A 14,291-nucleotide genomic window follows, 5' to 3' on the forward strand; every position below is an offset into this window, starting at 1 on the left:
GCTTTATTTAGCGTTTAAAATAAATTAAAATTTTGTAACGCTTGTTTTTATATTGAAATTTTTATGTTTTATCCTTTCAAAAAAAATCATTTTACTGCATTCTATAAAAATATTTAAATTAATTTAAGTATCTTTTAATTAAAATAATGGTCCGAAACTGGAAATTGACCCTAAACGTAAATTGTTTCTTTCAGCACAAAGCAAATAGTAATACAGAAATTTTAATAAATCTTCAAATTAGTCTCAGGGTAACACTAAACGAAGTAAATTCATTTTACGAATTTTAAATGTGAAAATTAAATTTTGTAAATAAATAAGACTAAATTGCATTTAAAAAATAATGTAGAGCATAGTTTATTTATTACGTAAGCAATTAAGAGGTCGAAAGTAAATTTAATGAACTATAAATCTGAATTTTAATAAAGTGTACTGTCGACATTATTTCGTAACGCATGATTCACTGTAAAACCCATCGACTCAGAAACACCTCTGAGTAATATAAATAGCCTTGGATATAAAATTTGTCCGTTGAATTATTGAGCAACAATTTGTTATAAATCTCTTTTTATTATGTAAATAATTTTGCAGATTTAAAAATTCAAATATGTATCACGATGTACTACAATTGAACTTATTGTTATCTATACCTATAATACTAGAATTTGGCAAAGGAATATCCGTCATCTATTTAGAGGCTTGTCTGCAGGTAGGATAATAAGGATAGGAATGGTAAATGTGAAAAATACATCACAAATTCCCAGAACAATTGAAAACAAATCTTTTTGCATTTATTATAACTCTAAAATAGAGCAGGACCCAAATGAGTGTTTGTAAATTTGTGTTTGCCAATCTGACCGTTGACATTGTTTCTAGTCAAAGTCATATTATGCACCAAGAATGGCTGTTATTTTTTTGTTTACATACAAAGTCAACGAGTTTTTATAATAGTTTAAGCTCAAATATCCGTATATCAAAAACAACTTTTTTGAGTTAATTTTAAGACAACAACTCTCCATTCTTCGAGTGTAATAACTGAGTTTTGTACAATATTATTTAAAAAAAAAAACATATTATCAAACAATAATAATTTTTTGCTGTAATTGAATTGATATCACTTCCCACAAAAAAATTGTTTCTCGATTTCACACCTTGTATTATGACAACTTCCGTACATTTTTTTACATTCGGACCACTTTCTGACCAAGCAACATCGATAATATTGATGACTACTACTACCTCTAGAACCAATATTCGTTGTCAGAATGCGATCCTTGAATTTTGCGTATAGAATTTTTTCAGGCGTAGTCATAGTAAGTAATCGCAGTAATATCACATATAATTCAGACACCAAATAGTATATATTAACATCTAATTTCATTTATTGATTCGGTAGTTAACATTTATCAATTTTATATTTAACTTTTAATTGGCAAACACTATTTATTAAAATCTTAGCACTATTTAAACGTAGTTTAAAAATGATGTTGAATGCATCAAAATACGTGTTACAACAGAATTTTATAAGTAGTGGTATTTACCATGTAAAAGTTAAATATAAAATATGACACCTCATGGAAAGTGAATACGTGCGTAAGCATTCGCGCATCTTGATATGTACTCGTATAATACTTAGTGTCCATATAGGATTTTTTCACTGTTTTAACAAAAATTAAATTTATGTTCATTTGTTTCAAGTCTCCTTTGAAACACAATGGTAAAGGGTGGGTGCAATACAAGACTCAAATGATAATTTTGTATAACTGATGTCGCTAAAAGAATGCTAATTTTTAAACATGATTATTATTATTAATTGTAAGGAAAGGTCAGTAAATACCAAACAATCAATATTAATAATATTCTCAATGCTTTGTAATATTTGCCATGAAATGAAAAATATTTACAATTGTTTATTATTATTATTACATTATTATAAATAAATGCACTCTGCCTAGGTATCAAATAGATAAAAATATATAAACTGCAACTATTAACACTATATTAGTTGGTTGGAAAATATAATATTTTCCCAATACCGACTTGAAAATTTAAAAAAAAACTAAAAATATTACAAAGGAACGAATATTTATATTAAAAATAATAAAAATATTCCAAAGAACGCTTTTGATTTGCCATTTTCAATAGTTGATTTATGATTTTAAGTATTGAACTAGTACTTGCCAACTAATTTAAAAAGCTTGAAAAGTTAGGAAACCTTGATCATTCATAAAACAAAACCTTTGGTTGGTTGGAGTATATTGTTTTATATTTAAACCCATCAATGTACAAACCCTTTGTTTAAGAAGTTTGATAAATAAACATTAAGATGTCACTAAGAAATAAATGGAAAAGTACGAGTGAAACTCAGTGTAAATTTTGTTTTATAATATCTGAAGAGGTACGAAATTGTGCATTAAGTAATTTGTTTTCTCATTGGCAGAGTCAGATTTCAGTAATTTCTCGTATTCAGGATAATTAGGAAGGTGGTACCCGCTGGCAACACAAAAAAAGATCTTGGAAATTGTATTTCTGTATTTGCTTGTGGAATGTACCTACAGAATTATAAACGTTTATGGCGGTAAATCGAGAAACTAATAATAATGGCATCCGGTTACTATTTTTATTGCTAGAGGCCGCGATCCTTTAACTAGCTAGAAATTGGGATTGTCCAATTATTTTGTTTCCAACCCCTTTCCGAGCAGTTGAGAGTGTGGGTGGTATGATCAACTTCGGCGATTAAAACTAAATTGTGGTTGTGATATCTGACTACTAAATCGAATATTTAACCGTCCAACATGGCTACCTAACATCAATGAGGAAATAAAGCTTTTCAATTTGTGTAAACATACAAAATATCGTTACTCTCCTGACTAAGAATTGTATGTAGAGCTGTATTTTTTTTACATGAGAGTAATTTTTGTATTAGACGTTAATAAGTCACGGTAGATTTTAAAAAATAGTAGTATTTACTAAATATTATTTTTACCTGAAATTCGCGCAAGAGCAGCGTTCACGTTGTTGTTATTATTATGTTTTACTTTTTTTCACAGAATGAAAAAGTAAGTTTAAGTTTATATTGATTTAAAAATTATTTCTGAAATCTGAAATCTGAAATTACATCTGCGACGGTTCTTTTAAATTACTAAATATATGTCAAATGGTGAAACATACAGTAATTATATTAACTAAGCACTTGGTAACCTAGAAAATATAAACAAAAGTATCCTTTTGTGAAATTTCCCATAATGGGTTCCCTTAAAATGATAAATACATTTTTTTTGACAAAATTGGTTTAATTTTTTTAAAACATACAGTTATAAAAAATATTTTTTACACTTGGACATATGAATTTTTTAAACTGCAAGAATTTTTCAGTTCTTGCATATCGTTATAAATCTTTTATATTATATTAATGAGAGCATTAATTTTTCTTAGATTTTATAAAATATATTATCATATTTCCCATAAAGCTCGTTATATAAATTTGTATAAAGCTCCACCGAACGGAGTAGACAATACATAGTTGTAGCAGGCACATAATGTATTTATAATATCTGTACAATATGTTGGAAGTGCTCTTGTTCGATCTGGAAATGGAAGCACATTCATGAACACGGTAAGCTGAGGTAATAATGTGTTGTGGCTAACAGTGGCTGATATACAATTGGTCAATTATTGGGCCAATAACCCTCCCTGGCCGATACGATATTTCTTTTGTTTGTTACTCTCAAATAAATGGAGCTCCATTGATGGTGGCGTGAAATTGATATTGATTTACAAAACATTACGGGAATGAAAAATGAACTTCGATTTACTAAATATGAGTCTAGAGATCATAGCTGATTGTTATTTTGTAATAATTCTTTTGTACATAATACGAATACCTCAATTTAAAAAATATTTAACGATTATTTGCTCACGAACAAATGTTGCTTTAAGAACTAAAAACTGCCCTTATAGAAGTAGAATGTTAAGTTCCTAAAGCATATTTTGTCTAAACCAATATTTTTTTTTTCATAAATAAATCCAGGTTTTAATTTTGTAATCGTTTAGAGATTTCAAAATAAGGATCTAATTTTATATCTTGCGTTTTTCTTGCAAATCAACCATCGATTGCCTTATGATATTTGGTGGGGTAGAGATTCTTGATTCAAATGAAGTTTGATTTACATAAGTTTAATATAGGATGGTTACAATTAATTGAATTAATATTGTGATTGTCGATACTATATACTTAATACCATAAAGATTATAATTACATATCTAAGTGTAGATATGTTAAGTGGAAATCTGAAACTACTTGTTTATTGTGTTGCGTTTTCTACGTATGAAGGCATGTGAGATGTTATTAGATAGATACTAGGTATATATTACAGTGGCTTGAAAGTGTTGATTAGGTACATTATCGTTCTGGTGGGTAAGGCAAATTAGATTTAAATATTATAGAATAATAGCGCAACAAAGAATGTATACCGAGTGGCCAAAATAAATTGATTTTCTACAGATGAATTTCATCAGACTCCTTGGTCAATCACAAGCGGCAGTCTTAGCAGTAATAAATATAATGTCGGATAAACCGGTAGCCATTTCCTAGGCCAGCTCTAATACTTCTAGATCATTGGTTCACATAGTTTTTTCACTTACTCTGCGGTTTCTTACACTGGCTGTGCTATGAATCAAGGCAGGTTATATCAAATCTGACGGCAATCAGTCGGACCGGGTCAAAAAAACTAATCTAACAGCCTGAAATAAAAATCCAATGTAATCATCGGAAATAAAGTTGGTAGCGATGTCACGTAGACGTAAATCTAATATATTTTACAGCCCCATCTATGTGAGGCGAGCTTAAATAGACGCACAGATTACCGTAACAAAATATAATAAATAATAATTGGAACGTGTAATAAACGAAATGGCCGGTGTCTGTCCGGTGGGAACATTTTTGGGAAGTGATTATTTCTGTGCTTTTTGTTCACCATCTATTGAGACTAATTTGGAAGCAAAAACTTTTCAGAGAAGTCACGGACCAACAATGAAATCGACATATCTACCTATTTGGACCGTTTGCAAATGAGTATTATTTCGTTTCGAGTTTTCCAGGTCCTAAATGCGAATAATAAACCACCACAAATGAACATTGTACAACATTGAAAACTAGAAATGTACAAGACAAACTTTAAAAAAATAAAGCGAACTTGGTAAAATATCATAGTGATCTTTTACAAATATCTGTGATTAAAAAATGGGTTGTTAAACAAAAATGCAGGCGTCACGAAAATCTATTAAATTAGCTGTCAGTATCGGATTATGTACATTTTATGCTTGGATTAAATTTCAGCTGGCGGACATAATAAGTGTGAAGGAATAATTATTACTGCGATTTCATGAAGTCGTTAACCATTAATTTGACATGTTAATGATTCGTTTGGAGATTGTATTTTTATTTATTCTCTCAATTCTATAATTATTTTGCGTAATGAGATTTGACGAAAATATATATAGATTAGTGTTAGTTAAGTAAACTTAGTAAAATCATACATCCAATTAACTTCATTACTAACTTAGAATTATTAAATTGGATAAACTCTCAAGTATTGTACAACTGGCAAGCCAGAATGAACAACCGGCATTGCGGGTTCGATTCCCGCCAATTGCAAAATGATTTTAAGAAAAATTTACTTTCGATGGGTCTGGGTGTTGGTGTTGTATTTTTCAAATCAATCTATCTTATTCTTAATATCTTACCTGAAGGCTTTGCAGGTTAATTCTTTAAAAAAAGTAAATAAAGGTTATAAAATTAACCGTTTGACTTATGAGTTATAACGAAAATTTAATTTGGAAAAATGAAAATAAAAAAAAGTTTTTTTTTACACAATACCTTATTGCAAGGCAATAATAATTTTTATAATAATTTTATTATATAACAATATTTTCCCCTTTTCATGATTTTTAAATGTTTTTGTCGATTTAATTTAGTGTTTTAACTACGATAATTTTTTCATCAATTGATTCGGCAACCACTTTGTGGTAAAATCTTTCTATTTTTAATTCAATTTAACAAATACCACTATTTCTTAAAATCTATTGTGACGTGTGTGAAACAGTGGTAAAACTTAATTAAAAAATAATTAACTTCTTTAAAATTGATATGTATTTAATGTATATGAAGTTTTGATTATTTATTTAGAATTTCTAATCCATAACTACATTTTAATATACTAGAAGGTACTGCTGTTACTACGGTAAAATCAGTTTGAGATATTTGTCGCCGAGGTGCTCGTAGATAGTAGGGCAATTCCGCAATTTTATTTGCCCGTATATGATACGGGCAAATCGGGCAAAGGATGAATGAGATTAGTGGATCGGGTGACTTACCATTTGGTTGTATATTGGCATTTGGTTTGTAGTCATGGCAGTGCTGTGAGCCTTGCGAGGGCAGTCTTCTTCTGTAAGCGTGCTCGGGGTAGTGCAGGGGCACGTGGCGGGGAGCGGGGGGCGGAGGAGGCGCGCCCAGACCCACCCTCAGCTGCCCGGTCACCCCGCCCTGCCCAGGCCACAGGGGGTTGCCCATCTCGTCTAATTAACAAAGACAATTTATACACTTAAAAAAATCTAGACACCTACTTTTTTAATGCTCTTGAAAAAAGCAGGACGAATCGCGCTATTTGAAATGTTGTTTTCAAAACATAAGTTACAAAAGACCTAACATAGGCAAATTGTCAAAAATACCGGTCAGGTAAAAATCGTTTTGTTTTATTGAATCTAACGGTGTGATCTGAATAAAGTTTAATTTGGTATCTGTAGATTTTTTTAGCTTCAAAGTGTAAGATTTTTTTGTTTGTAATGTATCCAAAAGTAAAACAAAATTATTGGATCGAATTCCACTTTACATATATTTATAATGATATATAATGTGACGCGTTTCGTCTTATCAAGACGTTATCAAACTTAAATTCAAAATCAATGAATAATGTAAGGTTTTTTCCAGATCTTACGTATATACATATATACATATATATATATATATATATATATATATATATATATATATATATATATATATATATATATATATATATATATATATATATATATATATATATATATATATTTATTTATTTTATTTTCAAATCAAATTCTTAAGTAGCAGTTGACTCAGTTCACGACCGTATTAAGTTGAAATAACATCTTATTTTAATTTAATATGGCCGTATAAGTTGTATAAGGGTAGTTTACTGCGTCAGGCGAAATGCGTTAACCGCTTCACAAGAATTCGACCCTAAGGGAACCAATTTGTTGCGTGCGTAAAATGATCAATATTATTACCTACATGTCAATGTATAACCACGTTCATAATTTAAGCTTATACTAATATTTATACAGAGATGTAATAGGAAAACAATACTTAAGGAATATATAAAAAGTGTATTTTTTTAAATTTCTAATTGTCATTGTTGAAAGGCCTATTATATATATATATATATATATATATATATATATATATATATATATATATATATATATATATATATATATATATCTATATATATAGATATATATATATATATATATATTTTAATATCAATAAATTTTCCTAGAAAAATTATAGGTTGTAGATGTACTTGTTAATGAAATTTCGTTGACAGAAATCTGATACTTTTTTTTATAAAAGTATAGAGTTTATGGTAAAATGTTTTGGTAGAAAATACAACGTTACGATACTATAATTAATAATTTCCGACTATTATCATTCCAATCATTCCATATCGACGATTCAAGTTAAACTTTAATACTTAATTGTGTTTTGGATTGAGGAAAAAATGGTAATATATTAAATAATATTATTTTAACATTTTTTTTTTCAATAAATAAACACGAACTTTTAAATACGAAATAATTTTATGATTTTAATTGTTGAAATTAGTCACGGTCTGTTAAACTTAGCGCCTTTCTCAACTTTACTTCATTATGAAGCATAATAAGTAGGTTTTCGGAAGGTACCTATACAAAACACTCGTCTTTGATATTTCTTTACCTGTTTAAGAGAATAAGGTAAAAAAGATTTCCTGTTGCTCCACTTGAAGGGCAGGGTAATGGGTGTCTCCTTTGTTATCCACACTCGTGCAAATTGGCCAGGGCTATTAAAATATTAGCAATGAATGGCCCTGCCCCCGGGCCACCCTGTACGGGCTGACATATGGCGCCTGCGCACCTCACGTAACTATACCAACCAAATTAAATAATAACAGATACGGATCTAGATTATTACTTCAAAATATTCAGTTATATATATATATATATATATATATATATATATATATATATATATATATATATATATATATATATATATATATATATATATATATATACATATGTTCTTGAGGAAGTTATTTGAAAAATCAGAACCTATCCGACACTTGAAATTTGCAACGAAAAATTAAAATTTACTGTAGAAAAAAAAACAAAACCGAGTTTTGAAAGTATTTCACAAACATTTAAATATATTGTTGATTTTGCAAGCCCAAAAATACTTAACAAAATTTCAAATATTTAGGAATTAAATATTTCAATAAACTCCCTAATGAAATAAAAAAAAAAAAACAGAAGATACCAGAATTCCTAAGAAAAAAATTAATGCCTATTACATGTAAATCTTTAAAAAATTAATAAAACAAAAGAAAAGAAAAATACTATTATACAATTAATTGAATAAAACAATAAACCTTCAGTGTATGTTCCTCTCCAACACAAAAGCTCAGTCTCTTTTTTGGAGAAACACAGCGAAAAAAAAAGATTGCCATTTGTATAAATGTATAGAAATTGTATTAAGAAATAAAGCTACATATATTAAATAAATAAAATATGAAAATATTATTCTTAAGTGCGTTTTTATAATACCTACATACCTACCCGCTTTATATTTGTGCTATAGTATAATATCTTATAATTCTTAATTTATAACTGTACCTACTTTTATACATCTAATATAATTTTTGATGAACTTCGAACGTACCACTAAAATCTCAAGTATTTTTCAGTAAAAACATATTTTTATTGATTTTATAAAATATATGTGTTTAAGAACGGAATGGAAACAAACAGTCGTAGTAAAAAGAAATTTAGAAACTTTATTTGACATTAATCTAAAGTTACATTATTTATTGAAAATTTGTATTTGTGAAGATATTAAGTAATTAAATAAACTCTTAATATAGTGAAAAGCACCTACGTCTTCGGGTTGAAACATAATTTGGTATTGTAATCTAAATTGTTTCGTTTATATGGAAAGTTTAAAATCAGTATGATGCAATTTTGCTTGTTCTATAGGTGTAACATGTAATTATTATCGATGTGATATTATAAATAAAAGCATTGCTTCTTTTTTCTTCGTTAAGGTAATTGACTTAGTATATTCCAATTTATTTTCCATTTTCCAAACTTAAAAGTATTCAGGGGAGACCGAGGATTTTTATACATTTGAAGTTGTCATTCTGATCTTAATAAGTATAACACTTTATGCTGGCATATTACTTACTTATAACCCTTATCCGCACCCAATGGTGCATAGGGCACTGCATCGAATTGACGCAGTGTTATCTTGATCATTACTTACATGAAGGCAAGGTGATCAGTCTTGCGCTTTAGGAACCAGTCCAGGGTAATATTATATAAATATTAAAGTGTAAAATCAATAATATTTATTTTCAACCCCCTTGGGAATCGAACCCGGGACCTCCAGCACAGTAGGTAAACACGCTGACCATCACACCACGGAGGCGGACAAATGCTGGCATATAGCTTACACATTTATCTATGATTTGAGCTGGCATATATATATTTTTTACGCGTGAGAATTCGAAGCCATCTAAGATTTTTCTTTAACACACTTAGTGTTACGGGCGACTTAGATAGCTGGGCTTGGAGTAACAGTAAAGGAGCTTTTTTCTTCTTCTTCTTTTAGGACTAGGTCCTGTCATTCTCCGGTCCGCTCCTGGGAGGTGGAAGACCAGCTATCCTTATTATCCAGCTATATATATATATATATATATATATATATATATATATATATATATATATATATATATATATATATATATATATATATATACACACATATCACAGTAGGTACTCACATATTGATATCGTGTGTTAAAGCATGCTGCATGAAGACACGTAGACCAAGTTAACAAATCTGATGTAGATTCTTAAAAATACGTATTGTACTAGTACCTGGAAGAATTGGAATGAAGTGCCAAAATACACGCGACCAACCGGATGGTTTCTCTCACGTCTGCGTCCAAGTGCGACAACCGTAATACCTGACACCACGCACTCGATAAAACACAACACCCACATCTTATTGCATTATGATAACAACAATTGTCAAATTTTAAGACGAGAGAATGACTAACTAAGAAAATATATGTGGCAAATGTGAGAGGGAAAATAGAACAAAGACGACCAAAGAAGACTTGACACGATCAGATCAATCAGAACCTAAAATTTGGCTGTGTCAAAAGTCTGCGTAATCGGAGGGCATGTACGACTAGATGTATGGATGTGAAGGAGACAAGGAGTGTATGTCAGGACAGAAGAGTGTACATATGCAATATATAAATATATATGTGTGTGTATTTATCATTTTATCTTCTTCTTCTTCTGCACTGAACGCAAGGCATCACTCCTGCGCTTCAGGGACCAGTCAGATATTAAATAATTAAAGTGTAAAATTACTAATAATTATTTTCACCTCCTCCTGGGAATCGAATCTGGGACCGCCAGCACGGTAGATAAACACGCTAACCATGGAAGCGGACATATACACACACACATTCATGCATACATGTAGTTATTGATGTTAAACAAGAGGATTTAATTTAAAAAATAGTTTGAACGACAATCACGAAATAACTACGATAACATATGTTATCAGTGTGGGAAACCGTACGGTTAGCAGCATTATGATGTGTGGCTATCGAGGTACCCGAGTACCGGGTAGGTACCCACAGTACGCTGGACACAAATATTTTGTCAACTCATATTTAATATTCATGATAAAACATCATAAAAAATATTTTAAGAAACGAGGGATTCTATAGCCATATCAAGTGGACACTATTTTATATACCTATTATGTGGGTTGTCTATGACATGTTGCTTGTTAAAAAGTAATTATAGTTTTTTTTAATTATACGTGTACTTCAATTTCCCAATGAGTGACATAAATATAACATTTTACAAGTCAATATTCCACGATAGTTGTATTCTTCTATATATTGCAATACTGGACACGAAGGAATCTTCAATTGTTTATAATAATATAATAAAGAAAATAGATCAGTAAAAAAATGTTCAGTATACATATTTTGATTGGGTTAGATTCATTTTGTATCTAAACAAAGATGAAGAAGTTTATTGAAATGAAAACATAAAATTCTGGTTATTTACGGGGGTAACTAGATATAGTTTTAGATTCAGATTCAAAAAAACCTTTCATTATTTGTTTGTATCGATTTAAACAATACAATGCATATTAAAATGGGCCAGTTACTCTTAGAATAAAATATAAGCAGTAAATTCTAATTTAGCTACCCCATATCCTAAATCTACAATTAAAACGAACATGGGAAATAAGGAAACCAAAAATAATGTTGTTTTTTTTTATGTCGATTGAATTGAATCATATATCGCTCACTCTTTTCAACAACGTCATATATCAAAAATCGTAAATTTTCAGTTGTGCATATTTTCGGAATGCCCAGAAAATATATTATATTCCAGCAAAAGCGGCAAATATTCAACTAAATATTTACCAACTACAGGGCAGAAAGTGTTTTTTTACATTTTTGAAGAAATGGTATTGTTTAATTATTTTTTTAAATATACTAAATATTTTTCAAATGGAGATTCAAATTTTCAGGGTGTACCTAAAAAGATCTGTTGAGCAGTAAAACGTTTAATAAGTGGCTTGATATTTATTTTTAATACATTTTATTATATTCTTAAAGTTAAAAACCGATCTCCTGAAAAATATTTCTTTTTTATATATAAAAAGTAAAAAAAAAATGCATGGAAAAAAACTTACTTGTTTTCGATCTTGGTTCTCTGGGTCCATCTACTGTAACTTTTATGGCTTTTTGGTATGTGGCTACTTGTGGCGGGTTAGTTGAAATGGTTATCGTTATTGAAAAGCTTTTTCCTGAAATTAAATAAAAAATAACGTCGTTACTACAATTTTTCACTTGCAACATTCAAAGAAAAGTTATCATGAACGAAATGTATAAAAATGCGCATGAAATTAAAATAAAATGTAAAATGATTGAATTATTTATTTAAGATTACCTTATTGTATTGTAACTAATTAGTGGTTATTTACTCATTGTGATTAGTGGTTAATTATAAATATATTGTAAAAAAAAAATAAAAAAATACAAGGTATAAATTATTGTAAATATGCCTCAAGAATTCGAGAACAACCTAATTTAATATAGGTTTGGATAATATAAAATACTGTTCACATCCATTGTGTATTCGTAAATTTTTTTATTTATTTCACTTTTGTATAATTATTTTTAATAGAACCTATATACAATAGTTTCAAAATGAAAAATACCTATGCAGCATTTTACAAATATTTTGAAATAAACAACTATTTTGTTATTAATAAAATAGCTTTTTGCTTATTTTTATTATTTTTAAATAGTTTTTTTTGTGATAATTCGGGATAATCATCTTTTTATAGGTACCATAGTTGTGCAGACACCCTGATAATAGTTCAAAAGTGTTTGTTTTAGATTAAACCCGATAAACTCGTTCATATACAGTTAAAAATGCAAACACAATGAAGTTTCCTAGGAAAAAAATGTGCCATCTGTGGGTCTATTGTAAGGTGTCGGCAAGTATGCGAGTCGTTGTGTTTATTTTGTGGACGAACATGAGAACAAAGTTGCATCTTGCGGTTTAAAGATAAATCATAGATTTATACTAATGGACTACATTATGAGCACAGTTTTATGATGGACAAGCATTGTTCTGAGCCGCGCGCGAGAAACCCTTCAGACACCCAATGACTAAAAAGATATTATACCTACCAACATAATATCTCACACTTGTTTAAAAATCGCACTTAATTCTTCCTTATACTTAAATATGTTTATAAAATCAATTATATTACAAACTTTTATCAACATATTGGCTAAGAAACAAATGTTAGTTCTGATAAAGAAAAAAAATATATTCTTATTAAATTGCTGACACTATTTCACATATTTTGTTAATCACTTATTTCTTCAGTATTCTACGGAATATTTTCATTTTCGTTTATAATATATGATTCCTAAGAAGGAAAACAAAGGAATTTAATTCCTTGAAATAATTTACTAAAATTATTACTGTATTACACTATTTCACATATTTTGAGAAAATATCAAAGCCATATATTTTTTAAAAATAATTCGTTTTGTGCTTACGACTAAATGATACATATGTGAATCATTCATTACCATTTTAGTTTTTTTTTACAATGTTAGAGCCTAAACATAATTTTTGTAACTTATATTTTTATTTTTAACACCATATATTTGCTTTTGAAACTTATAATTTTATGAATACTACCGATTATCTCTTTAACCTGCGAATAATTGTTTATGTTTACTGATTGATTATGACCATAAAAGTAATTAATTATAATTTTTAATAAATCAGCATTATAGTTTGTAAAGCGAAATCCCTCTCTAAATACCGGTTGTACGCTCAATAAGAGAGATAACTCATTACTGAAACATTATAATCGATTATTTTTTGAAATAACTCCTGTAATTGGAGATAATCCAGATTTTGTGAACAAGTATTTGGACACACTCAAAATATTATAATCGATATTAAAATGATAATTTAAAAATAAAAGGCACCTTCCTAAATAAATGTCAATGTAAGTAATTTCCTCAAATGCAAAAATAATTATTTTCGAGTATTTTCAAATGACTAATTACGGTGATAATTTTAAATAATACTCAAAATAATTTATGAATGCATAAAACACATTATTTTCACAAAGAAGTGTGGTAACTAGCAATGCTGCTGTGTATAAGATCGTGGGGCCAAAATAAATTCATAATTATTTTAATCATATTTTATATTTATTACATAAGATCAAGTTATGATAATATGATTGTAAATGCATTTCTCTTTGCGCTTTTCAGATTGCGTTGATATTTTAGATTGGAGCTCAAAGCCAATGCCGACAGCTCGCGTAGGTATTTGCAGGTAACAGTATGCAAGGTGTGTTGGGT

At 28.9% G+C, this 14,291-nt stretch overlaps 1 protein-coding gene across 4 annotated transcripts in view; it reads right to left on the bottom strand.

Moving 5' to 3' along the window:
* The window catches only part of LOC148300102 (protein lozenge-like), a 61,264-nt gene that overhangs the window by 24,604 nt on the left and 22,369 nt on the right, over nucleotides 1-14,291 (bottom strand). For all 4 annotated transcript variants that reach the window (XM_088275269.1, XM_088275270.1, XM_088275272.1 and 1 more), the window contains exons 4-5: nucleotides 12,086-12,199; nucleotides 6,373-6,573 (exon numbers count right to left, since the gene is read on the bottom strand). In XM_088275269.1, coding sequence (XP_088131395.1) covers nucleotides 6,373-6,573; nucleotides 12,086-12,199 — 315 coding nt within the window. The remainder of the gene's footprint in view (nucleotides 1-6,372; nucleotides 6,574-12,085; nucleotides 12,200-14,291) is intronic.

Source organism: Brachycentrus maculatus, unplaced genomic scaffold (assembly GCF_059751285.1).
Source record: "Brachycentrus maculatus isolate JH-2025_06_01 unplaced genomic scaffold, ASM5975128v1 h1tg000837l, whole genome shotgun sequence".
In the NCBI taxonomy this organism is placed as follows: Eukaryota; Metazoa; Arthropoda; class Insecta; order Trichoptera; family Brachycentridae; genus Brachycentrus; species Brachycentrus maculatus.